Source organism: Gekko japonicus, unplaced genomic scaffold (assembly GCF_001447785.1).
Source record: "Gekko japonicus isolate JY-2015 unplaced genomic scaffold, Gekko_japonicus_V1.1 scaffold657, whole genome shotgun sequence".
Lineage (NCBI taxonomy): Eukaryota > Metazoa > Chordata > Lepidosauria > Squamata > Gekkonidae > Gekko > Gekko japonicus.
Genome location: NW_015175989.1, coordinates 115,043 through 141,708, shown reverse-complemented (window position 1 = coordinate 141,708; position 26,666 = coordinate 115,043). Strand labels below are relative to the sequence as shown.

The following is a 26,666-nucleotide window of genomic DNA, read 5'->3' as shown; positions in this document are numbered from 1 at the left end:
AACATGAGATGGTATGGAGGGCACATGAAGCTTGGATCCACATATAGCTGTTGCATGTATATTCAGCATGGTTCAGCCAGGAACATGCATTATTCTCCAGACAAATGGACTCCTGGGATGATGGAGGAATACAGAAAGATGGGTAAAGGCACATTTATATTATTTGGGTAGGATGGAAGGAATAACAGTGGTTCCTTTTAATACTTTTAGATCCCGATGAAGGCCCATGGATCAAATCTTCAGTACAAGACATGTATGATTATTACTTTAATGTGGAAACAAGAGAGGATACTTGTGTTCCCCCTGAAGGAATTGTACCAAAAACCTCTTGGCTGACCGGTGAAGAGATCCAGGTAACACCTTACTGTGTTTGCAAATTATGCTGTCATTTGGCCCCATTGCTGAAATCAGACGATTACTGAGTAAGGCAAGTTTTCATGCATCTCTCTTCAGCTCTGTTTTCTTGTTAACTTTTATGCAGAGCTAGAGAATCTACTTTACAGACTTGCAAAAGACCATTTGCCTGAAGCAAATAAGGATTGACTCTAGGGGATCAAGCAAGGAAGATTCTCATTATAAAAGGTTTTGTGGGCTACTAACCCTGGCTAGTTTATAGATGGGAGACCTCCAAGGAATATGAGAGTCATGGCACAGAGGCAGGCAATGGCAAGCCACCTCTGGAAATCTCTTGCCTTGAATCTCTACAGGGTTGCCATAAGTCAGCTGTGACTTGACGGCACTTTCCACCACTAATGTGATATAAGTATTTATGGGCAAGTGTTACCCGAACTGGACCGGAACCGGTTCTGGGAGCCCGGATTGACTCTGAGTACAGAGGCGGGCGGTGCGTGAGTTTAAAACCCGTGTACAGAGGTCGGATTGGCGCGTGCTGAAAGCCCGCTATTTCCCAGGAAGACAGACAACAGCTAGGGTTAAAATCAAGTTGTCTTTACTAAAGCAATTGTTCAGACATACCAAAACAGATGCGTACAAATTCACACAAGCTCCTTAGTTACAATAGGGTAAGAAAACAATAAGCATGAAAAACAACAAAAGCATCAAACAAAGGGGATGAGATATAAGATCATACTCATCTGAGGTCCAACTGAGAGAAGAAATCTCCTCTTTCCAAGAAGGGCAGCCAAGGCAACAGCTGGTGGACTCTAGACACACGACGGCTGGGCCAGCCACAGCCACGTGTGCGCTCCCTGGTCGCGACTCCGGGGAACTTAAGAGTTACCTGCAGCACCTTAGTGCAGACTAGGGGTAAGGGTGAGCTAGCCGGAGAACAAAGGCTTGCTTCTCCTTTTAAAAGCTGCCTTTCGGGGCAGTCTCTGTCTATCATAAAACTTGGGGTACGTCCTCTACTCCTAAGCTATAGGTTGGGCAGGGGTGACATCCTACAAGAGAGGCAGTGGATAAAATGCAGATTCTCCTATCCTACATCAAAGCGGGGCCATTTGGCGATGGTTGCACCTCCGTTTCCCTGGCAACTTCTTTGCTGCGCCAGATGTTGGGTACCCAAGCCATAAAGGATGTTGTCTTTTCGATGCCAAGCCAGATAACGAGGTGGAATTGTACTCCTTCCCACCGTCCATCACTGCTGGTCAGATCTGTTGCTCATCCAAGCGTCTCTCTGTGTACCCCAAATGGTGACCTCGTTGGTACTGGGGCACATTGCAACATTCCAGAGCAGGCATCTGCTTTTGACCAGGGTGCAGTGGAAATTTCCATGGCAGGCAAAATACTTGGTGGCAGGCATCCCTGTCAGGCCCCCACTGTGGGCAACCTCGGGGTGCAAGGCCTGCCATCGCAGTCCATAGCAACACACACACACACACATAGCAATGAGCCTCCGGCTCTCAAAGGCACAGATATTTATACATGTAAGCAACATATCATAAGCACAATACAGGCAATATGCAAATGGTCACATGGTAACACAAGTTAGTAGTCTTTGGAACAAGTGAATTTTGCAGACTTATTTAGAAGAGTGTCCTGTGATCTATTATTCCTGAAATGTTTAGTCTCTTCTGAAGTAGGCACAATTTGCAGTAAGATCCAAGCATTTCTGTTTTAAAATTCATCCAAAAGTTCTCAACTATGAACAATATAAGGTGTTCTACACAGCAGGGAAACATAGTGTTGCAAGATGTATTGATAAATGATCTTGGCAGCATTTTAAAATGAGACAAGTATAGCATAAACACTGATGTTGAGCCCACGTGGAGAGCTTTAGTCTTAGCTGAAAAGATGCAATTTAGATGCTGATGACTTTTCCTTGGCTACTTTTGTTATGTCTGATCCCTTAATTATTTTTTTCCTAGAATATTGTTAGCCAAATTACATCTGATTACAACAGAGAACAGTTGTGGTTTGCAAATGAAGACCTGATCATCCAACTGCAAGCTCAAGCAAGGGGATTCCTAGTAAGGCAAAAATATAAGGAAAGAAAGGCATACCTCCAAAGCCAGGAACCATCTGTGATAAAAATACAGGTACAGCCATTTACCATAGCATCATCTTTGCTTCTGACAGTTAATGAACCATAACTCGCTTTATTCCTGAATGAGGTTAGACAGTAGTCTTAAGAGTGCATTTTCTCTCTGTGCTGAAGCTGAGACAAAAAATACACTTGAAAGCCTTCTGTAAACATGCATGCAGTGAGAGAGCATTAAAACTGTACAGTTAGAGTCCTTTGCCATGGATTCAATCATCAAGGATTAGATGAACATAAAGCCAATTGCTGACTGTCATAGCCAAGAACTGGATTAATGGGGAAGCCCCTCCAGAAACCCTGGCAATCACTGCATTTGCCTAAATAGACCTCTGCCTCTGTGTTACAATCTGACACTGCTGTGTCTTGTGTGCTGTTTAAGAATACCCCTTACATTCTTACAGCACATTGGTGGAGGATGTCTTGTGTACTCTTTGGGCTAGAGATCTCTGGTGTGGCTGATAAGGGTATTTCCTTGAGCCTACTTTTTTATTGACTCTTGTACATAAAATCCAAAGGGTATTGAATAGAACAGGAGGAAAAACAGTGAGTTTTGGGTCGCTTCCTACCAAGTGAGTGACTGAGCTCATCCTGGACAGGTACTTCACAGCCACACAGAGAACAAACCTTTACATTTGTTTAAAATATGAAAGCAAACAGCATCTCTTCCCAAAGGAAAGATTCAGTTCCAGCTTTCCTTTGCTTCTTAATGCTGGGAAGTGCTTCAGAAGAACTGAGGAGACATTGACTTTGTGCCTGTAGGGAGCTCCCATTTGGATGTACCTGTCACCAGTGGCAGCTCAACAAGGGGTGCCACCTGAAGTTGTGGCCACACCATTTTTTCCTCTTGCTACTGGAACCCACAACACCATGCCATCTGTCCAGACACCAGGCCACCAAGTGCTCCTTCTCTCCTCATTCCTCAGGCATCATTCAACACAACATGGCAAGGCACACATATCTAATAATTTTCCTGAACTCTTATACTCTCAAAATCCACCTGACACCACCATCACCACCCTTTTGTAGACCGATCCATGGCTGTCTTCATCACAGAAGGACACTTGGCTTGGAACACGTCAGCATTTTGTGGAACCTCCCAGTGTTTTGAGATTTGTGCCATCCACATGACAGCCATTTTGCCTTGCTCTCATGGCACTCATTTTATAGTGGTGGTGCTCGCTTTATTTACCTAGAATTCCAGCAGAGTCTGTAGGATCAGCAAGTTGAAGACCCTCCAACTGATTTGGATCACAACTATTGTTAATTTGTTTGCCTACATTAATATCTCTGCCCTGTTTACACATTCTTCTACATGTAAATAGGTTTCCTTCTATATTAGATTACTTTGAGTTTTTTACTAATTCTGTGTCTCGATTTTCATGATAGTTAGATCCGCTCATCTCTATTCTATAGACATGTTGTTTTTCTGTTAATGTTACGGTTTCTTCATTTCCTGATAAAGAAAGGTGATAAAAGAGGCATGCTGGTCACCTAAAAGTTATGGTTTGTTCAGGGGAGCTAGAGTTGTAAGCTCTGGGTTGGGAAATACCTGGAGATTTTTGGGAGGATGGGTTTTGGGGAGGGGAGGGACCTCAGCAGGGTCCAAAAAGTAGCCATTTTCTCCAGAGAAACTGATCTCTATTGTGTTTGAAGATCAGGTATAATAGTAGGAGCCTCCCACCTGAACAACCTTAGGAAGAGCCATGTTGGAGGTGTAGGAGTTGAAACTAAGTAGCACTCTACATGTGCTTGTGTTTTCCACAGTCAAAACTCCAAAGGTAGAGCCAGAAGCTTTTTACAAAACACTTTGAATCAGTCATAGTCCTGATACCCTTTCTTTCTTTTAAAAACCCAATAAACAGGCATCCTGGAAGGGTTATAAGCAAAGGAAAGCCTACTCTGAAAGACTTGAGATGCTTCAAAAGAATGTTGCTTCTGTGATCAGGGTAAGTAAATCTGTATTTGGAGAACTGTAATGCTAACTTTGGAGCTGCTGTGGCTCAAGTGGTTAAGACGCTGAACTGCAGGCTGTGGAAGGTCATTAGTTCAGCAGTTCAAGAGCCAAGTGTGCTGCATGACGGAGTGAGCTCCCGTCTCTAGTTCCAGCTCCTGCCAACCTAGCAGTTCGAAAGCAAGAAATTACAAGTAGATAGGTACCACTTTGGTGGGAAGGTAACAGCGTTCTGTGCGCCTTGGTGTTTAGTCATGCCGGCCACATGACCACGGAAACGTCTTCGGACAGCGCTGGCTCTTCGGCTTTGAAATGGAGATGAACACTGCAACCCTAGAGTCGGACTCGACTGAATTTCGAGCAAGGGAACCTTTACCTTTAATGCTAACTTTAATTTTTAAAATTCTATAATATGAACTCTGTGAAAGGGCAGTGCAAAGATTTCTGTCACAGTGAGGGGCTATGTGATGGTGATGGTGTTCAAATTGGACAATATATGAAAAGTGCCTTAAAAGGAGCATGTATTGGGTTTAAAAGAGCCAATGAGAACCAGTATGGCTTCTTTTTTAAAAAATGTGGACTTAGCCATATTGGCTACACATTATAATGGGTACCCTTAATTCAAGAGCCCCGTACATATATGTCTGTATTTTAAATCAGGGTTCCCAACATGGTACCTGCCAAATGTTTTTAGACAGTGGGTGCAGCTTTTGCTCAGCATAGCTTCTAATTGGCCATTGGAGATTTGATTGGCCATTCAGATTCTTAACAATGTTGCTCTGGCAGTAGCTGCCACCCCAGCACATGTTGCCCAAATTGGCAGTCCCTGCCAATTAGTGGGGGGAATTAGCTTAAGCAGAGACAAAGCGAGAGGTTCAGGTAACTGGGATTTCCACCAATTTCCCTTAGAGAGCTCTCAAAATAAACCAGTCAGAAGTTCAACTGAAAAGGTGTTTTATTATAAAAGAAATAAAAGATCAAAACATACACACAAAGCATGTGGGAAACACACAGGCTAACAAAGAAGAAGATAAAAGGGAGTAGCAGGGAAAAGTAATTCAGGGAAGGCTATACAATTACCGGTTTTGAAGACAGGTTCTCAGAAGCAGCAACAAAAATGACCAGCGTTTCACATGGAAGAAGAAAAGGGGAACCACACACAAGTAGGATTGTGAGGTTTTTGTCAGGAACACACACACACTGGACTGGTGTCTAGGTGAGCTTGATATAGGAAAAGTGTTCCCTGGGGCTGTGCTGACATGATGCCCCCAAAATAATTAGCTTTCTGGTGATGCACAAAAGGTGTGGAAGAGGCTTTGATGTGTTTATTTGGGGAACTTTGATGGGTATTCCAGAAGTATAACCTAAAGGTGTGAATCTTCCTTTGATGATGCAGCAATTGCTGGATGGGAAAACTACCAGCTTTGAAATGCTAATTTGGGGCAAATGGGTCAGGAGAGGAAACAAGGCTGGGGCTAGATCATAGCTTCTTGGGAAACCTATTATCCTTAATTATGCATCCCCTTAGGGTGAGGAAGGATTGTTAGCCAGCCAGCTGAAAATACTCACCTTCAAAAATAAAGAAGTATTTTCCCAGGCCTGTTTCTGGCTTGTCTCTGGCTGGACTCCATGTTGCTTCACTTTGGGTCAGAGAGAGAGAGAGAGTATTTATGATTTTTGAGATGATTTTTGTATGAAGGGTATTCTCCTCTCTCACGCTAACTACCCTTCTGCATGAGAAAGGGTCTGACTGCTAACACACAAGGATCTTCACTGAGTGAATGAAGGTAGGCTGTGGAAGCCATTTTTGGGGCTGTCTCCTACCCTCATTCACTATCCAGGCTCTACTGGGTTAAGGATGTGTATGCAGTGCATGCAGCCTGGAGTGCAGGCAGTAGGAGGGCTAACAAACAAACCAGCTGGTGGGGAAAGATGTAGGGGGGGGGATCTGAGCAGGGATGTGGCAGTAGATGGGAGAGGGGGGCCTGGGCACGCTCTGCTTGCTCCCCTTCACAAACCTGGAACCAGTCCATTTGTGTGTACAACTATTTTAAACGCCCAGGCTAACTACAGCTTCTTTTGAAAATCCTGAGGAAGGCTCCTAAAAGCCATCCCTTTCTTCTGTTTACATGCCTCTGTTGCATATCTGCCCCACCTTTATGCTGCCATCACTGCCTCAACAGAAGTTGGTCTCTCCCCTTAGCATTTTGGAAAGTTCAGTGCAATAACTTTTATGATCAGTTTAGTTTGACTTAAAATGTTGTGTGTGTTTTACAATCTATCTGACTGGGCAAAAGATCTGATTTGCCAGTATGTTGTTTGTGAACAGTTGATTCTTCAAATAATAATTTCTAAAATGCAGAATAAAAGCAAAAGCTACTTATTGCTGAGCTGAAGAGTCTTTGTATTCCTGTTTGACTTTCAGATTCAGTCATGGGTCAAAATGTGGTTAGCAAGAAGAGCATATAGGAAACGGCTGCAATACTTCAAAGATCATGTAAGGCTTTTTTCCCCCTAAACCCTTTGGCTCCTACCATATTAGTTTGGCTGCAGAAAAACAGAACCTCATAATAAAGCAGACATCCGCTGCCTTTGTTATATCTGGGGAGGGGGATTAGAGAATGAAAAACTATCATTGACTGTGCTCACTAGTATTACATTTAGACAGGAACAACTGTAGTCATGTATTATAGATATTTTCAGTTCTGTGGTGTCTAAAAGTGCATAATCTTGATCTTTTTCAGAATGAAGAAATTGTGAAAATTCAAGCCTTTATTAAAGCAAACAAAGCTAGGGAGGATTATAGAACATTGAGTAAGTGTGTAATCCTATATTCTGAACTTAAATTAGTGGGCAAATGTCTGTACAACCACCAGCTCCACAGTCACAACAACTGTTTGTATGTTGAATTTAAATGTAGAGTGAAATATCTAAAGCTCTTCTGTCTTTAATTTCCGAGTTGTGTTTTGCTTCTAGCTGGTTCTGAAAATCCTCCTTTGAATGTCCTCCGCAAATTTGCTTATCTCATGGATCAGAGTGATTTAGACTTTCAAGAAGAGCTGGAAGTAACAAGGTTGAGGGAAGAGGTGGTAACAAATATCAGATCTAGTCAACAGCTGGAGAAGGACCTGAATCTGATGGATATCAAAATTGGACTGCTGGTTAAAAACAGGATCACTCTGCAGGTAGGTGGAGGTGTTGCTACTTTCACCAGTGTTGTCCTGAAAAGTGAGATAGTTGGCATTAGGATAGATTGAACAATAAAAGATTGGCAGTTCTGGAAAGCTTGGCAGGCATTAGGGGAAGTACTGGCAGGAGCCATGGTTCCCTTGGGTGCCGTGCTGCAGAGCCCTGTAATATTTAATATTGTCTTTTGGTACTTTTAACCAAAAGCTTGAAATTCTGCTTAACCCATATTTCTTGTTTCTGTTAGGGAATTTCAGTGTAAAAAGCAGAGTTAATAAAGGCAGCAGAACACTTGTATTAGCCATTAAACAAGAACGTTTACTTTACTAATAAGAAAGGTTAAACTGGGAATTGAAAGTAAGAAAACAATATAGGAAAAATCATCCTGTCTAGCTACTCTCTAGCCAACATCTTTACTCAGGCATTTCTAAACATCATGTGTGGACGAACTAGAGAAGGAACAAAGAGCAATAAACTGAAACCCAATGCTTACTCTCTAGTTCACCTTCAAAGTCTTGATTACCCAATTGGAGAAACCCAAACCCAATTAATTATGCATTTTAACACCTTGCTCTGGCAGCAACTACGTGCAGGGTCTCTGACTTTAAACTAATTAAGACATCAGCATGCATAAACAAACAGTAAATTCTTTCATGACTACAGAGAGAGAACGTGCAAATCCCAACAGTTTCCCATGAAGCAAGTTCACTATTTCAGTTACATCAGGCGATTGTAGTATGAATTCCAAAACTAAGGTACCCAAGCAAGCATTATAAGAACAAGGTATGATGTTGATCATACTTTGTGCCGTTCTGTTCTTTTTTAAACAGAAGGTTGCATAAAATTACAGTACCTTGAACCATGGTTGGCCATACCCTGCCCACACTGATTCTTCCTCCCTCTGTCCCCATACTACTTTGGGTGCTGGTGGAACTTCAATTTTCGTTTACCTTAACATTTGCATGTGTTACCTGGCATTCTCAAATTGTATTTACAGGATGTAGTATCACATAGCAAGAAGCTGAACAAAAAGAACAAAAATCGAGCAGAAGAGATGGTGACTGGGGATAAGCAGGGCATCAAAGGCTTGAGCAAAGAGCGGAGGAAGAAGTTGGAGGCCTATCAGCACTTGTTTTACCTTCTTCAAGTGAGTTGTCACATTACTGAAGATTCTTGTAAAAAAATTGACAACTTGTCTCCCACCTGGAAGTTTCCAAGTTTCCATTTTCACAGCCTGAGTCATACCTTTGCTGTGTTGTGGTGGCTAACTGTGTGTGTGTGTGTGTGTGTGTGTGTGTGTGTGTGTGTGTGTGTTAAGTGCCATCAAGTTGCTTCCGACTTATGGCGACCCTATGAATTAATGTTCTCCAAAACATGCTGCCATTAACAGCCTTGCTCAAGTCTTGCAAACTGAAGGCTGTGGCTGCTTTGATTGAGTCAATCTATCTATAACTATAAGCACAGATTATACCAGTGATGGTATGACACCATCAGTTCCCATTCACTTCTCAACTTATTGGTGCTATATAATAAATATAAAGCTGTTCACCTTGATGAAAAAATGAGCTTATGTTTCTTTAAGACATTGGTGGTTTGTCAGATGTAAAGCTCAGGGGAGCTTATCAGGCTCTTTGGGTCCACAGTGTGTGGCTTATGGTGCTCTTGCCACATTTCATACAATATTATTGTAATAAATTCAGAACACAGAAATTATGTCCTTGGTGAGGCAAAGGGGCTTGACTATCAGTGGCTGCAATTCCATGACCAGACCTCAAATTATATTTAAATTAGGAATGCAGGTGTCAAGACATGTTGAATCTGAAATATGCCAGTCTTTGTCATCAAGGAATAAAATAATCTTTGGTCACTGAAAAAGGGGACTTTGATGAAAGAAATGTTTAATCTGTCAGAAGAGGGGGGAAATGGCTGTTCTGACACTTGAAAAGATTTTTCTGGACCATGTTGGAAAGTGGTGCAGGACTGTGAGCTGTAGGAGGGTGCTAAGGCCTTGCATGGGTCAGCACTGGTGAAGGACACAGTGCATATTGAGGTTGGCTGGGGAAAGGATCTATTTAGAATCTGATTCTTGGGCCCCTCTCATCAAAGTTGACTGTGAAATTATGGGTGTGGCTCCTTCAGCACACAGATGGGGGGGTTAATGCCTACAGCCTATTTAAACTTGGTAACTTTGCAGTAGTCTTACTTTGTTCTGAAGCAAACCTTTGGTATTGTAAAAATTGTAATTGTATTGTAAAAATTCACTTAATGGGTGGGATCCATGGATCTCTTGGTCTGTGCCCCCAGATCAAATCCCAGAAAAGTTAAATATCAGGGTTGTGGGTTGAACATCAGGGTTGTGGGGCCCGTGTGGTGATCAGAGAACCACAAAAAGAAGGGAGAAATTGTCCTTTCCTGTTTCTTCTATGAATGGAGTTCTGTGGATGGAAGAGGTGGAAAGGGCTACTTTACTCTCTTCTTTCTCCTCAGTGCAGTCCCCGTGCATGACTTTTAATCCATGTGGGACACATGACCCTGGGAATTAACTTTCCTGGTGTCAAAAAAGATCTAGTTGGGGGCAGGGGAGCAAGGGGAAGGTTGGCATCTGTTAAAGCGCCTTCATAAGAACATAAGAGACGCCAATGTTGGATCAGGCCAATGGCCCATCCAATCCAACACTCTGTCACACAGTGGCCAAAAATACCAGGTGCCATCAGGAGGTCCACCAGTGGGGTCAGGACATTAGAAGCCCTCCCACTGTTGGCCCCCCCAAGCACCAAGAAGACAGAGCATCACTTGCCCCAGAGCCCCTATCTGTACCTTGTGGCCTTCTGTGCTTTAATAGATACAGCTCGGTGTCTTCCAAGGAAATCTTGACATCTGTTCATGAATTGCAGCTGATCTTATTGATTTAGTCATAACTGAGGAAAGAAACCATAGAGTTCTGCTTTATCTGGAGCAGAGTGCTGATTCTCAGTGCTTTTAGTACCTGTTGTTTTCTCTAGTACCTACAATCGTTCTGTAAGCAAGTTTTCAAACATAAACAAGCTTGCATTGAAAGTGTATTGGAGATTCTTCAGGTTTCTTGATGGTGATAAAATAGGCAGTGCAAAACTTGAACATTTTTATTGTTCACTGTCATTCTTATATTCTTTCCATAGACTAACCCAACTTACCTGGCAAAGCTGATCTTCCAGATGCCCCAGAATAAATCCACCAAGTTTATGGATACAGTTATCTTCACACTGTACAACTATGCATCTAATCAGCGAGAGGAATACTTGCTCCTGAAGCTCTTCAAAACTGCTCTAGAAGAAGAAATAAAGTGTGTATATTAAATGAACCAGAGTTCCCATATTCAGCTTTTTAGTACATAAGAACATAAGAGACGCCAATGTTGGATCAGGCCAAAGGCCCATCCAGTCCAACACCCTGTGTCACACAGTGGCCAGAAATACCAGGTGCCTTCAGGAGGTCCACCAGTGAGGCCAGGACATTAGAAGCCCTCCCACTGTTGACCCCCCCCCCAAGCACCAAGAAGACAGAGCATCACTTGCCCCAGAGTCCCTATCTATACCTTGTGGCTAATAGCCACTGATGGACCTCAAACAGAATTGTCAGTTTTTACAATTTTTATGGCTATTCTGGGTTTTCAGAGCAGGAAGGCAAAATAAGTGTTGCACCCTAGTTACTAGTCATGTGACATTGGATCCAAAGGTGCTTAAATCCCGTTACACTTTTTAATCCAACCCAATGTTTTTATAATTCAATTTAGGGCAGACTTGCAGGATCATGCTTGAAATCCTAAATGGAATTATTTTTTCCCCAAGCCATAATTCTGAACTTCCATTCAACAAACCTTATATTTCAGTCTACTTTTCGTTGAACAGAATAGTGCTGGTAAATCACTTTAGAAAAAGTTAATTGCAAATAAAAGGAAAAAAAGGTTTCTAATGAATTAACAAAAACAGCTAATGCAACAATGCTTGTCATATGATATTTAAAAGTAATATTTTCCATTAGAATACAAGTAATGATCTTCTCTACTGCAGTTCCAAAGTAGACCAGATTCAGGATATCGTCACAGGAAATCCTACAGTCATCAAGATGGTTGTGAGCTTTAATCGAAGTGCTAGAGGACAGAACACTCTGCGACATCTGTTGGCACCAGTGGTGAAAGAGATCATGGATGACAAATCCTTAGTCATCAGCACAAGTCCTGTGGAAGTGTACAAGGCGTGGGTAAACCAATTAGAAATGCAGACAGGAGAAGCCAGGTAAGTGCAACAACTGGGCTTAATTATCGGGATCCTTAAAGTTTCTTCTGAGAGAGTGTCATTATCTTTAGATGAATCTTACCTATACAAAAAACTGAACTTTTTGTCTTACTTGACTTGGCTGATACTTTTCCATGGAATACTGACTTCTGTTTAAAGGCACAGGTTTATTAGCTGTTGTAAAATTCCACTGCATTCTGATTGGTGACATTCGTAGTAGGTATGTTGCTTTGATAATAGAAGAGTCTCATGTAATCAAAACTATGTTGGCAAGTCATTAATATATATCTGAGAAGAAATTTATTTAAAAGCATATTTTGGCTAGGATCTAGATATCTCTATGGGCGCATCCTACATTTTCTCAGCATCAGTTCCTGGTATTTGTGTGCCATATCAGATGTTGTTCTGGAAGATGATCTAATTTTGGACCCCATTCATACGTTTCTTTAGCAGTATGGAAGATGATTTCCTGTTCTGGTAGAGGATAGCCAAATTAACCTTTTGGTTCCCTCTCATCTGCATGTGTAGGTGTATATCTTAGTCTTTTAACCTGCAAGTCGGTTAGATGAATCTCTGAACTGTTGTGTTCTGTACTTGTTGGGCAGGTTTTTTGTTGGCTCAGAATTATGTTGGTTCTGGATGCAGATATCACTGGAGTAACTGAGTAGCTAAGGGGGAAGTGCTGTCCTTTTGTTTAAAATGTGATTTGGCCCTTGAGAGCAGGTATTAAAGTAGTTGATGTTACTGCAGCAAAAAGTGGCAGAGGAAACCCCCAGAGGAAACATGAAAATTCGTTGTGCCCTTTTGGATTTTGTTCTTTATACATAAAATACAAGAAATTATTTTATCTGAACTGTTCTTCAGCAGAGACTTCAAACCTTCTATTATAACTTATTAAAAGTGTGAATCTTTTTACTTTTTTTGTCTCTCTTTTAATAGCAAGTTGCCTTATGATGTAACAACAGAACAAGCACTGACCCATCCTGAAGTAGCAAATCGACTGGAGTCCTCGATTCAGAGCCTCAGAGCAGTAACTGATAAAGTTCTTGCTTCTATATTTTCTTCTCTGAACTTAATGCCGTAAGTATGGAGACTGAAGGAAACTTTGACACTTTTAATGCAAAATAAATCCTTTAAAAGCAAGATCTCTCACTCATTTAAAAAACAACCTTAACTATGGTATTCTTTGATTTATAAGGACAGTTCACCAGCAGAGGGGAGTGTTCTCTCCATTTCACCAAAAACCCAATGGTTTACATTTAAGCCCATATTATATATTTTTCTTTTTTTCATGTTGTCATGTTTTGTTTAGTTGATACTAAGAAAGCAATATACAGTGTCTGCGCGCGCTCTCTCTATTTTTCTTTTTGGTTGACTTGACTAAGTTTTTTTCACCCATTATTTTCCTTTTTCATGTGTTTTACATATAGTTATGGAATGAGGTATATAGCCAAAGTTCTGAAGAACTCGCTGCATGAGAAATTCCCAGATGCAACAGAAGATGAGCTATTAAAGGTAGATTGCAAGGGTGATTTGTTAGCCCTCTTGTTTGTTCCTATTTTTTCTGAGAGGGAAAGTTCTTTGCATTGGAAAGCAAGGTACCTCAAGAGGGATAGGAAGAAGGTGCTCAAGGATTTGTCATGTAGAGACTTGGAGATATGCTTTCAGAGAATCCTTTTTCAGAGAGCTTTCAGTTTTAGGCTTCTCTCTGTCTCTCTTTCTCCCTCTCTCTCTCTTTCTCTCTAAAAAAGCTTGTAGCATCCTCCCTGGATGTGTTCCTTTTCAACTTCTGTACCTCCAGACCCCAGAAGGGTAAGGAGCCTTTATCCACATCCTTTCATCTGTGAGCGGCATAACTGTGGTTAGGGACTGTCACAGATCGCCAGTGGCTGTTCCTGTGCTAGAAGTAGTACAAGGGAACTAACTATGTAATTGTTCTGGGGATCTAATGCCTGCTTCTGCAGGCTGCTACCTCAACACAGTCCTCATAGATTCATAAGTTTGTTTTTGATTTGTTTTATTTATTTATTTATTTATTTTATTACATTTATACCCCGCCCTCCCTGCACGCGGGCTCAGGGCGGCTTACATAGGCACAACCGTGCAATAAAATACAACACGATTAAAACAATTTAGGCACCCAAGTGCGATAAAATTACACAGTTAACCACTTAAAACACAATTCAGTCTTACAGAATGCATTGGTGATTAAAATACTCACTCGTTGTTATATGTCACAGTGAGGTCAGAAGAAAAGGGGCATGCTATGGGCCGAGATGTTCCAGATGGCTAATCAGCCCACCCCGACGGCACTGCTCTGCAGTACATGATGGTGGTAATAGTGGCGTCGGCGGCTCCTACTCAAAAGCCTGGTGGAAGAGCTCCGTCTTGCAGGCCCTGCGGAACTGTAAAAGGTCCTGCAGGGCCCTGATCTCCTCCGGGAGCTCATTCCACCAGGTAGAAGCCGCCACCGAAAAGGACCTGGCCATTGTGGCAGCAAACCTGGCCTCTTTAGGTCTCAGGATCACTAGGCGGTGTTGTGACCCCGACCGAAGTGCTCTTTGGGGCCTGTATGGGGAAAGGCGGTCCCTCAGGTATGCCGAACCCTGGCCATGTAGGGCTTTAAAGGTAAGCACCAGCACTTTGAAGCGAATCCAGAACGCTATAGGCAGCCAGTGCAGCACTTTCAGTACAGGCTGGATGTGATCCCATTTCGGGACCCCCATTACCAGCCTGGCCGCCGCATTCTGCACCAGCTGCAGCCTCCGAATTTGCAACAAAGGCAGCCCCATGTAGAGAGCATTACAGTAGCCTCGAGGTGACCATCGCATGGATCACTGTGGCCAGATCGCCGCGGCTAAGGAAGGGGACCAACTGCCGCACCAGCCATAGGTGATAGAAGGTTGCTTTGGCAGTGGCCGCCACCTGGGCCTCCATCGTTAAGCTAGGGTCCAGGAGCACTCCCAAACTCCTAACCTCCGAAGCTGGCACCAAAGGCATCCCATCGAAGACCGGGAGTGGGAGCCCCAATCCCATGCCACTTTGACCCAGGCACAGGATCTCCGTCTTCACTGGGTTCAGCTTCAGCCAACTCTGCCTGAGCCACCCAGCCACAGCCTGTAAAGCCCGGTGAAGATCTTCTGGATCGGAGTCCAACCGGCCGCCCAACATCAGATAGAGCTGGGTGTCATCGGCGTATTGATTACACCCAAGCCCATACCTCCGGACAATCTGGGCGAGGGGGCGCATATATATGTTAAATAGCATCAGGGAGAGCACTGCCCCCTGAGGCACTCCACATTCAAGCAGGTGCCTCCGGGACTGCTGCTCCCCTAGCCCAACCCTCTGTCCCCGACCTTGGAGAAAGGAGACAAGCCATTGAAGGGTGAGCCCCTGAATCCCCACGTTGGCAAGGCAGTGGGCCAGCAGCTGGTGGTCGACCGTATCAAATGCGGCTGATAGATCTAACAACAAGAACGCCACCGCACCACCTCGGTCCAGATGTCTGTGGAGGTCGTCAGTAAGGGCAACCAGCACAGTCTCCGTCCCATTCCCTGGGCGAAAGCCAGACTGGAATGGATCAAGGATGGAATCATCATCTAGAAAGCCCTGTAGCTGTATCGCCACCGCCCTCTCAATGAGTTTGCCCAAATAGGGCAAATTGGACACCGGCCAATAGCTGCCAATTCGGTCGGGTCCAGGGTTGGTTTTTTCAGGAGAGGGCGGACCATCGCTTCCTTGAGTGCCTCGGGGAACCGTCCCTCCAAGAGGGACTTGTTGATAATCTTCCTCAAGGCACCTCGAAACCCCTCGTGGCCCGCTTTAATGAGCCAGGAGGGGCACGGGTCCAGGCTACAAATGGTTGGGTGCACAGACACAAGCAATCTATCAACTTCCTCCAGGCTGAGCCGGTCAAAGCTCTCAAAGCCCGGCAAAGCCGTGCAAGGGGCCTCAAGTTCACTCACTGTATCAACTGTGGTGGGGAGGTCGCGGCGGAGCGTCAAGACTTTATCCGTAAAATAGCTCGCAAAAGCCTCACAGCCAATATCCAATTCCCTACTATTTTGTCCTCCCTGAGGCAGAGCTGTCAATGATCGAATCGTTCTAAATAATTGGGCCGGGCGTGAGCTAGTGGACGCTACCCTGGCTGCGTAGAAATCACTCTTCGCAGCCTTGATTGCCATCTCATAGGATCTCATAAACATCCTATAAGATGCTCTTGTAGCCTCGTCGTGAGCTCGGCGCCACCGTCTCTCTAACCATCTGAGCTCCTGTTTCATAAACCGCAAGCCCTGGGTATACCAGGGGGCCAGCTTAGAGCAAGGGCGCAGAGGGTGCCGGGGAGCGATCACGTCGATGGCCGTAGAAAGTCTGCTATGCCAGTCATCCATGAGCTCATCCAACGAGCCGCCAGGGGGCATCGGATCCCGCAGAGCCATCTGAAGCCGCATTGGGTCCATTAGGCTCCGTGGGCAAGCTAAAATCCACTCACCGCCTAAACAGGGTCAGGGCGGGACATTTGCACGAGCCTTCAGGGCATAGTGGTCCGACCATGGTACTGCTTTCGCAGTAATCCGGTCCACCGTGATCCCTGACGTGAAGATCAAATCGAGCATGTGCCCAGCCTGATGCGTGGGAGTTGACACCCATTGGGAGAGTCTTAGTGACGCCATGGACATCACTAAATCCGTAGCCCGACCCGAAGTTGCGTCATCGGCATGGACGTTGAAGTCACCCAAGACTAAAAGCCTAGGGTGCTCCAGCGCCCAGCCTGATACAGCCTTGAGTAGGGACGGCAGACTACTGGCCGGTGCGTTAGGCGGACGGTACACCAGCCAGATTGCCAAACTCTCCTCGGCCTCCAGCACCAGGCCAACACACTCTAAGCTCTTGATCTCCACAGCAGGGAGCGCCCTGAAGGAGTAAGCCTCTTGTACAAATATCGCCACTCCTCCCCCCCACCCCCTAGTCCGAGATTGGTGCAGGACCGAAAACCCAGGTGGGGCAAGCTGGGAGAGAGCTACCGTCTCCCCTTCCCACACCCAGGTCTTGGTCACGCAAGCCAGGTCAGGCTGTTGTTCCGTAATGAAGTCCTTAAGGACCATTGTTTTATTGTTAATAGACCTGGCTTTGCACAGCACCAATGTCGGAGGGGGGTTACTAATCCTAGCCTCTCTGCCGTCATCCTTTGGGATGAGTTGCAGGCTGGAAGGACGCCGAGCCCTTTTGTTTTTCAGTTTCTCAGTTTCTCAATTCTGGTTCTGCTAGAATGCTTTTTAAAAAAATCAATTTGTCTACAATCATAATAGTATTAGAACAAACCTTGTTTTTATTATGCTTGTGTGTATGTATAGTATGAGAATGTGACATTTTGTCCAATCTGTATTTGGGAGATACAAAATCTTCTTGGAATACGTTCATTCCATAGATGATCATATATGGTTGGCAGATGTCTCCAAGGGGCCAACTTGATGTGGCATATGAGATCTGTGATGAGATTTCCTGCTCTTTTAGATTCTGACCTGGGAGCTGCTGCCCCCAGATCTTATAAGGTTAAAATCCCCTGGCAAAAGAAGAAGCCAAAGACAAGAAGACATCCAAATGAAGATCTAAGATTTTTCTATGTTAAAATTTAAAGAATTTGTATTATTGTCCATATGTGATACAATAACCAAGAAATTTTTGTACTTTGTATTTGAATACATATTACTTAGAAATTAAATGATATATTGTAAACATAAATTTGTAGGGAAGCATCCAAAGTGCAAGATAGGTAATTACAGTACCTTGCTACTCTGAATTTGTAGTTTGTTTAGTTTGTAGTTTATAGTGAAAAGCAATAAAAAATTCTAAAAAAAGAGAGAGAGAGAGAGAGAGAGATTTCCTGCTCTTTTTAAAGCCACTTCAGAGCAGTCATTTATGACTACTAATTAGATCAAGGGCATTTTGCTGAGGTAAGAGGTCATTTAACCCTTTCCTCTCATGCCATTTCCTGGATTTTAAATCTCTCCCTCTTCCCCAGAGCTGCTGCTGTTCACTTTGTGTGGAGCAAAAGATATACAGACAGTAAATATGACTATGTATGTATTGATTAGGTCCTTCTATTTAAGAGACCTTTTATAAAACTTTTCAAGAAGGCACTGGCTTTTATGAGCTGCTGTTGAACCCTTTTCCCTGCCAAGCGGTATGGTCAGTGCACTCAACATAGACAGGGCTCATTACCTTGTTGAGGGAGGGGTGAAATGTAAGGGAGCACGTTGACTCAATCATCCCCCCTTCACCCTTAAGTGATACACTTTGCCCATCTGTTTAGCTGTGTGCATAGAACACAAGAGCTCTGTGTTCATACACCCTTGTGACTGATGCATGCTGTATTCTTTTATGCAGAAGCCATTTTTGTGACTAATAGGGAAGACCAGCATGGTTATTATGCATAGATCCCTACTTCTGGCTTTGTGATGCATTTCTACATTTAGTAACTTCAGAATAATTCAAGCTGAATGCTGCTCTCATGGAATGTTATAAATATTTCACCTATCTTAACATATGCTAACAGACATTTATTAATTAATATAGTACTTAATTTTAGCGTCTTAATTTTTCATATTTCTCCCCATAATAAATAGATAATCAGACACTGCCTTTGGACAGTTTGCAACAAATTTGCTAATGGTACAGCCTTAATTTGGGGACTCCAATATCAGATTACTACTTTCTTCCCTGGAAAAGTGTCCATGCAAATTACTAGATAATTAAATGTCAGAATGGCATGGTTCACACACAGAGGTCATTTGGGGGGGGGACGCGGAGGGACACCATCCCCCCGGGTGAGGTGCGGGAGGGCGGGGCCTGGAGCTCCCTGCTGGTGCCCGCTGGAGGTCGCCGCCGGCTGTGGGGAGGACACACTTCCGGTGATGTCAGGGGGTGTGGCATATGCTAATGAGTTATGCTAATGAGTCCCCCTAGCTCTTTTTCTACGAAATGACCCCTGTTCACACATAATAGCAGACCATAGCCCCACATTCTGCCTGGTGTTGCAGATTCTGATTTGGCACAGGTTCACAAGCCGTAGCTTGGCAGCTCAGAGGCAACTCCAGAAGTCATTCATTGACAACAAGTGAGAGAAGGATGGAGGGGAGGAATCAGCAGCTCAGAAGCACAGGTTTCAGAAACCATAGTTGATGCTGCCACTTAACCACACTTTCAAGCATGGATTCCCACCACCATTAAAAGCTGAACTTTAAAGTGTGGATGCTGTTTTGCTGAGAGTTGTGTTCTATATTTTGGGAAAGTTTTACAACATCAGATCCAGAAATTGTAAACCAATAAGCAGACTGTTCTACATACTTCTACTGCAGGAGTTCTGCAGTAATTTCAGAACCAAAACGTAATAAAGTTCTGGGACAGTTCAGCATTACAAATGTTACACAGAGTACTAGTTTTTTTCTGCAAAATGTTAAGAATGTGCATGTTACAAGGATTGAAGGATGTTCCCTGAAAAAGAACTGAGGTCCTCATTTTAAAGTAAGGAAACTTTTAGACAAATCTAAGTTTGCTTTGTGACTCCGTTTGTCTTAAAGAAGATAGATGTGAATTACCAGTCTGTTGAAGTAAGTTGCTCAGTCGTTCTCATTCTTCCTGCCATCTTCAGAATCAAATAAGCCTGAACTATTCAGTTGGTTTTAAAAATATGCAGGCTTTGAAATCAGTCTTTTAATAAAATATGGATATTTGAGAAAGGGAGGGTTGTAACATGAGTCAATTTTGCTTACCATCTCTCAGTGTAAATGCAAATATGTTGTGTCCAATAGGGACACGATAGCTGCATTCCAATGTCATGAGAAGCTGCAGTTAAACTCTGATGAGACACCAACACAGTGTTGCTGTGCTTTTGTATACTCTCGTTCCTCCCTTCCCTCAGTTCTCACCACTTGACTGAAAGTTCCCGTTTCTCTGCTTTCCCATTCTCTTCTAAACAGATATCTCATTGAATTGGAGCTTGATTAATTCACACAAACTAGAATTCTAAAGTGGGATACAACTGAGATTTAAAATCCTGGCTATATGAAGTAAATGAACTCTTACTTCATGGAGACCATTTTCATTCAGACATCCCAGTGAATTGGAGCTTGCTTAGGGAGGAAGTGTTAGTCATGCTCTGGGAGAGCCAGGAACACAGAGAGCAATTGATTAGGATTGCACACAGAACATAATTTCAGTTTTGGATGTCTGAATGGAGCCTGTGTATGCTTGTTCTGCGTTATGTGGCTAAAGATTTCATTTTTAATATAGGAATATCAGTGGATATTGTCTAAATACAATTTCAGATGGTACTATTCAGAGAGAATTCCTGGGAATTATGCATCTTTATATTAATTTCTCTGTAGTATTACATGCTGCTTAAAAGTGTCTATGCCATTTCAGGCAAGTTCCTATGCTTGACCCAGTACAATTTTTACTAGATTTTGGTTTGGATCCCACTTAGTTTCTGTGGATACAAGGATGGGGGGGTGATTTTCTTTAATACCCCCTCCCACAGTGTGTCTCCGATTCCTCCAAGATGTTTCTAGAGGCCCCTGTCCCCCAGGAGTATCATTTTGGGGGGTGTTTCAGTCTGCCGTGGAATAGGTGAAACTCACTCCCTTCCTTGTGCCTGTGGATATCTAGGTGGGATCCAAGCCCACTTCTCTCTGCTTGTGTTTCTGTAATAATGCATCTTTCACTGTTAGTTTAGTGGGATTAAAGAGGAAGGAAATCTGAAAATGCTCCTTTTCCTATAGATTGTTGGGAATCTCCTCTACTATCGGTACATGAACCCAGCCATTGTGGCCCCTGATGGTTTTGACATCATTGACATGACAGCTGGAGGCCAGATCCACTCTGATCAGAGGAGGAATTTAGGTTGTGTGGCCAAAGTTCTTCAGCATGCTGCCTCAAACAATCTCTTTGAAGGAGAAAATGCGCATCTCTCATCCATGAACAGTTACCTCTCTCAGACGTATGAGAAATTCAGGTCTGTACTAGTGCTGAAGCAAACGGGTAAACTATATATGTCAAACGGATGATGGTAGAGGACCTCTTTTGTAGGTGGCTGGTGGCTGTTTTCAGGGTTACTTCCTGAAGATGACTTAACTCAAATTGGCTTCATTTATAGGAATGTACTTTTTAAAAACCCTAATTATTCCACCTAGACATATTCATTCATTCACTCTGATATTTTAAAAATAAACCATCCCATCCTGGTGGCTGTCATAACAAAGGTTATGCTTCTGCAACCATAACCACCACGCCATATGTTTATAAGGAAAGTATTTCCCAGCCAGGAAGGTATACACAACTCCTTCCTAAGATATACACAACTCCTTCGTAGTTGAATTGATACTGTTTTCTCTGTCTTTTCTTTAGACAATGGTAGGAAAAGATTTTTGTTGATGTACCTTGGGGAAAATGTGCTCTTTGCCCCTAACACACTCTAATATCCGAAATGTAACTGATGCTGTACGAAAATAGCGTTAGTGAAATATATTTTATATAGCTGGGATATTAGGTCAGATGGTAGCCACTTCATTTGTTGTGCTAGTGCTACAAGGGCCAGATATTCCTGTTGTGTAAAAATTCTAGATTTGTAGTTTCTTAATAACAATTATGCTTCAGTTACCAAAATATACTTAATATATTCCATGTGATTCTTCCCTCTAGTTAATTATCAATGGGGGGAGTGAAAATCTCTGCCTCGCTGCTTGCTTCTTTCTGTCTGTCTGCTTACTCTATGCTATCAGTCATCTTTGGCTAGTCAGGAAGGGCCAAATGTGGTTGCTTGGGGCCAGCTTCTTTAAATGGTGCCTAAATGGCCTTAAGACATCCCCATTCTAATCCATTGTATTACTTGTGCTTTAAAGAATTACACCCTGCCATGCCATAAATTTCAGGCATCTTAACTACATCACAATATCCATCTGGCTCTGCTAGCCATTGATCTATTGAGTGACTGGACAAGTCACCAGAGACCTAGGAAGGCCACACGTCTAGGACATGCAGCATTGGCCACACTTCTGCTTGTTAACAACCCTCTTCCTCTTCCACCATGTTCACCTAGCACAGTAAAATACCCCCACTAAGGATAGGTGACCAGCTATACAGCCCCTTGCCACATTTTCAAATAGGCTTGCCTATGTGTACATGTATACTCATGGATACTTAACTTTTAATAATATTGGCCTTCTGTAGTAACTGATTGGCCACTGCTTGAGACAGGATGCTGGACTAGGTGGTCTGCTGGTCTGATCCAGCAGGGCTCTTCTTGTGTAATCACACTGAAGTTATCAAAACATTCTCAGTTTAAGCCAGTTAATGTTTTTCTTATACTTAACTTAATGGAGAGGATATACTCTGCCTGTATAATTTCTTTAAATTTAATATGTATGTATGTTTGTGTTTGTGGTATAGAATTTCAGTTTAAATGTCGTCCATTGCAGAACAAATATAGAAGTCAAGGGTGATCAAGACACTACTTCCTCTGAGAGACACCTTTTTCAGGATAATATATGGATTGTACACTTCTTGGATAGACCATTCAGGAAGTAGGCTATGTAAACACTTCTGCACATGTGAATATTGCATCTAGTTCACAAGCTTGTACATAGGGTTGACAGATGGAAATCCTTATGGGTTACCCTGTAAGTAAGTGTTTGCATTTGAGCAATGCAGTGCTGGATACTGTGTATTCTCAGACCCACTGCAGGCTTTGGGATGATGATGCTACAAGTGTGCCACACATAGAAACCTAGGGCGGGATGATTTACAAACTGTAATACTTGGGTGTTGGTTAGGAGAACTATATTTTTTGTTTGCCTTTGGGACAATAGTGTTTCTTTGATTTTTCTCTCCCTTTAGGAATTTTTTTCAGGCAGCATGTATTGTTCCTGAACCTGAAGAAAAATTCAATATTGATGAATACTCTGACATGGTGACACTCAGCAAGCCAGTTATATATATATCTATTGAAGAAATTATCAACACTCATTCAGTAAGTGCACAAAACCTCATCTCTATTAAATCTTGACTCTTTTTAAAAAAAAATTGGGGGGGGTGGCACTTGGGGAATAGGCTTGCCAAGTTGTCAGCTAGCTGCCATTGTCATTCCGGTTCCTGTGTAGTATTCTTCTCCCCCCCCTCATTCCTTGTTTGCTTGAGTTATGTTATGTAGTCCGCGGAACTCGCCAAGGTCGTGCAGCTGGTTGTAGGAGGAAAGCTTCGCCTAGGCGTCACCTGGAAGTGACGCGACCACGCCAGGCACGTTGGGGGCGAGGCCACGGTCATCCGAGGGAAACCTCTATGGTGTCCCCTCGGATAGTCGTGGCCCCGCCCCCAGCGTGTCCAGCGTCGTCACGTCACTTCCTGGTGACGTTGATGTGGCGCACGTGTACGCTCCGGGATCGAGCCGGGAGTCCCCCGCTCCGGAACAAGATGAGACTTGGCAACCCTATTGGGGAAGAATATATGTAACATACCTGTTGCAAAATCTATTTGGAAATAAGTCCTCTTTAGAAATTAAATCAGTTGTCCATCAATGAGTTTGTTTGTTCTATTAGTCCAGCTGTTTTAAAGACTGTTTAGTAGCCAAAGTATTATAAAGGAAACTGGGTATAGCAGACTGAGCAGTATAGAAAATGAAATGTTTGGATATCCGGATAACTTCCCCCTAGTTTTGGTGTCATTAAAGGGTGCTGCAAGAGTCCAGTGTTTGAGTGTGCAGTGCTTCCCATTGCCTTTCTGAAAAGTGACATTTCCTTTGGGGAAAAATAAAGTGACATCCTCTGGCTGAGTTTCAGAACTGCTGTTGCATCATAGACAACCAATGATTTAAGGTCGTACTGATGCCCTGCAAATTGTTTGTGTTGGATCAGGAACAGATGAATTTCAGGATAGCACTTCTTAAACCTTGGCTTCTTAACCTTGGTTTGCACCATATGGTCCTTTCAAAGCAGTCGCAAAATGTAATTCCTAGAATCATTATTCCCAGGAACTTCATGATGTGCTGTTTTATTTAAGGGTACCAAATAATAGTGTGCATATTTACATATATCTTTCACTAAGTTACAGAACAATGCAGATATACAAGCAGTCTTCTATTTTTATATCTGTGTACATTCAGGATTAATCATATAAGCCAACTAAACTTCAACTGCAATATACAAAATGTATATGATTAATTTAAACTTTTTCTCCTTGGCTTTTGAAAGACTATGGAGCTGATGTTTTACCATATGTAATATGTTAGGTTGTCAAATAAAATTCTTTTAAAGTTAAGCAATGCCAAAGTTATAGCTTCCTGTACAGCTGTTTTTCATTCCTCTTATATATAATCATGCATTTAGTAATCTCTTCTTCAGTTGCAAAACAGTCTTAAGGTTTCAGAGAAGTAAGAAAAAACTGTTACACAGAAAGCTTTCACAGCATAAACTGCTGTGTACTGGAGAAACTGTTGTTGTTTTTGATTGCATGGAATAATCTGTCTGATGTCGTAGTATGGCATAATCTAGAACACTTTTTCTGTGTATCTTCAGATGCATACCTATTCAACTTCAAACGCTTTCTGTACTGTTCCTCTGATCTGCCACTTGTAACCCAAATGACCCAAGTTTAGTAGAACACCATACTTTGAACCTCCTTCTTAAAGAGGTGCTGGAATTTCATGGATTAGATTAGTGGGAGCAGAATATTATGCCCACACTGGGAATATATCCTCCTCTAGAAGTAGGGACTTCCTTGGAATTTTGTAGGGTAGAACCTACTTCATATTTCTAGAATGTGTCTGAATTGAAGAGCAATGAATTCTTAGTTCCTAAATGCCTTCTAGTTTTTTAGGATCTAGAAATACCTAAATATTATCTCTGCTAGTATTTAACACTCTGTGTGTTTATTGCGGACTAACTTGTTGTATATAGCCCCCTTGTAAGGTCTGGTTCCTGGGTTTGTGTGTTAGTTGTGTGATCGGGTCATGGTAGGCCCCCCCCCCAACCGAAATGTAGGCTAATGTCCTTTTAAGAAGGAATAAAAAGCACCACAGGACCAAAAAATGTTTGGAATAAAATTTCTGGGTGTAGCAAGTCTCATCCAACATCTGTCTTGAAGAGAAACAGGGACAAGAAGTAATGGACTCGCAAAATATATCGTTAGGGGAGACCTTCTCACATGCTTCCAGCTTCATTAACCATCTGGCTGAATTTTTGTTTATTCCACATAAGAAACATCTTCAATTTGTCTTAATTTTTGTGAACAGAATAAATGTATCATCATTTTTCTGTGTTGGAGTTACTCGTATGGTAACAGAGCTGTTAGGACCTAATAAAATCTATTATGAAATGTTGTGGCAGCTCTGACAAGTGCTTGAATTGCTGATGGTTCTGTCTAAACAGGTCTGGCAGGAACATGTATTCCAGATCTGTAGTGCATTGCCAGTACCATGCCTATTTCGAAGCCTCATTGTGATCCAAGAACTTGGCATACTGAACCATTGCATTGACCTGCTGCATTTACTCTGTGAAACACATCATTAGTATGGTGTGGTTACTTGAACATAATCTGCTGGCAAGTACCCAGTGTGGTTTCCGTGGATAACTTACCTCAATTAATTGATTAGAAACGCTGATCAGTGAAATTTCCTTGGAGTAAGGAATCCTCAGAAATGTTTATAATTTTGGTCTAAGACACGATCTCCCTACTTCATACACTTTTTTTAAAATTAAGATTACACTACAACATCACAAGACAGAATAGAAACAAAAACATACCAAATAAGTACATTGTCAAAGGATTTATCCATTACATACTGTAGAATTGAGAAAAGGCAAGAATGTAAACACTGAGCCATCCTATTTCTAACTATTCTGTTTGCCAGGACCATCCTCCTCCATAATGAATTCAATCCAGATACTTTTTGTTTTTTTGATAAGCCCTTACTTTCACCAAGATATAGATCTTTTTTACTTTCAATAGCTAATCTAGAATCTTGGGTATTTTTTATGCTTCTATTTCCTGGCAAAGACTAATCTGGCAGTAGTAATAATATCTTGAGATGTCGGATACTTAATTTATGCTGTTCTTACCCAGCCCATCCCACCTGTGACAGCAGCACTTTTGCTTTGTGGGGGGAAAACTTGTTTGCTGTTTTGAAGTTCTTTAATTTCAACTTCTGTGTTAAGTCTAAAATGTGTCTTGCCATTTTTTGTGAATAATATTGCTACATGAACACCACTTCCACTACCTGGATGCTAAATGTGCAACTGGATACCAGCTGTACCGAGGTGTTCTAAGTCTGCAGCATGTTTTACAAATGATGCAGTCAAGCCTGAAACCATTCTTCTTCCCATCAACATAGATTCAGGTGGGTAGCCATGTTGGTCTGAAGCAGCAGAACAAAGTTTGAATCCAGCAGCACCTTTAAGACCAACAAAAAAGTCTCACTCTTATGCGGACGATGCGGTTTTATTGTCATTCTCCCAAGTGGGTTTGCTTTGCTTATTGAATTGCTTCCAAGAGTACTGCAAAACCAACCAATTAGAATTAAACTACGGAAAATCCAAAGTGCTAGTCTTCTCCAAATCTAGGAAGCAATTTATCTAGAAGGTGAGCAATCACGAGCTTGAACAAGTAAAACACTTTAAGTACTTAGGTTTGCATTTTCAAGCTACTGCATCATGGACCCAACAACGCAGAGTAGCAATAATGCTAAAGCAAATGTTAATGCACTTCT

The 26,666-nt window shown here is 42.5% G+C and overlaps 1 protein-coding gene across 1 annotated transcript in view; it reads left to right on the top strand.

The window, feature by feature from the left end:
• The window catches only part of IQGAP2 (IQ motif containing GTPase activating protein 2), a gene marked incomplete at its 3' end in the record, with an annotated part of 179,566 nt that overhangs the window by 134,231 nt on the left and 18,669 nt on the right, over nt 1-26,666 (top strand). Inside the window, exons 15-27 of the mRNA XM_015426336.1 lie at nt 211-353; nt 2,328-2,498; nt 4,363-4,446; nt 6,877-6,948; nt 7,196-7,265; nt 7,428-7,636; nt 8,635-8,784; nt 10,796-10,959; nt 11,687-11,911; nt 12,851-12,991; nt 13,342-13,426; nt 20,692-20,924; nt 22,805-22,937. Of these exons, the coding sequence (XP_015281822.1) occupies nt 211-353; nt 2,328-2,498; nt 4,363-4,446; nt 6,877-6,948; nt 7,196-7,265; nt 7,428-7,636; nt 8,635-8,784; nt 10,796-10,959; nt 11,687-11,911; nt 12,851-12,991; nt 13,342-13,426; nt 20,692-20,924; nt 22,805-22,937 (1,880 nt within the window). The remainder of the gene's footprint in view (nt 1-210; nt 354-2,327; nt 2,499-4,362; nt 4,447-6,876; nt 6,949-7,195; nt 7,266-7,427; nt 7,637-8,634; nt 8,785-10,795; nt 10,960-11,686; nt 11,912-12,850; nt 12,992-13,341; nt 13,427-20,691; nt 20,925-22,804; nt 22,938-26,666) is intronic.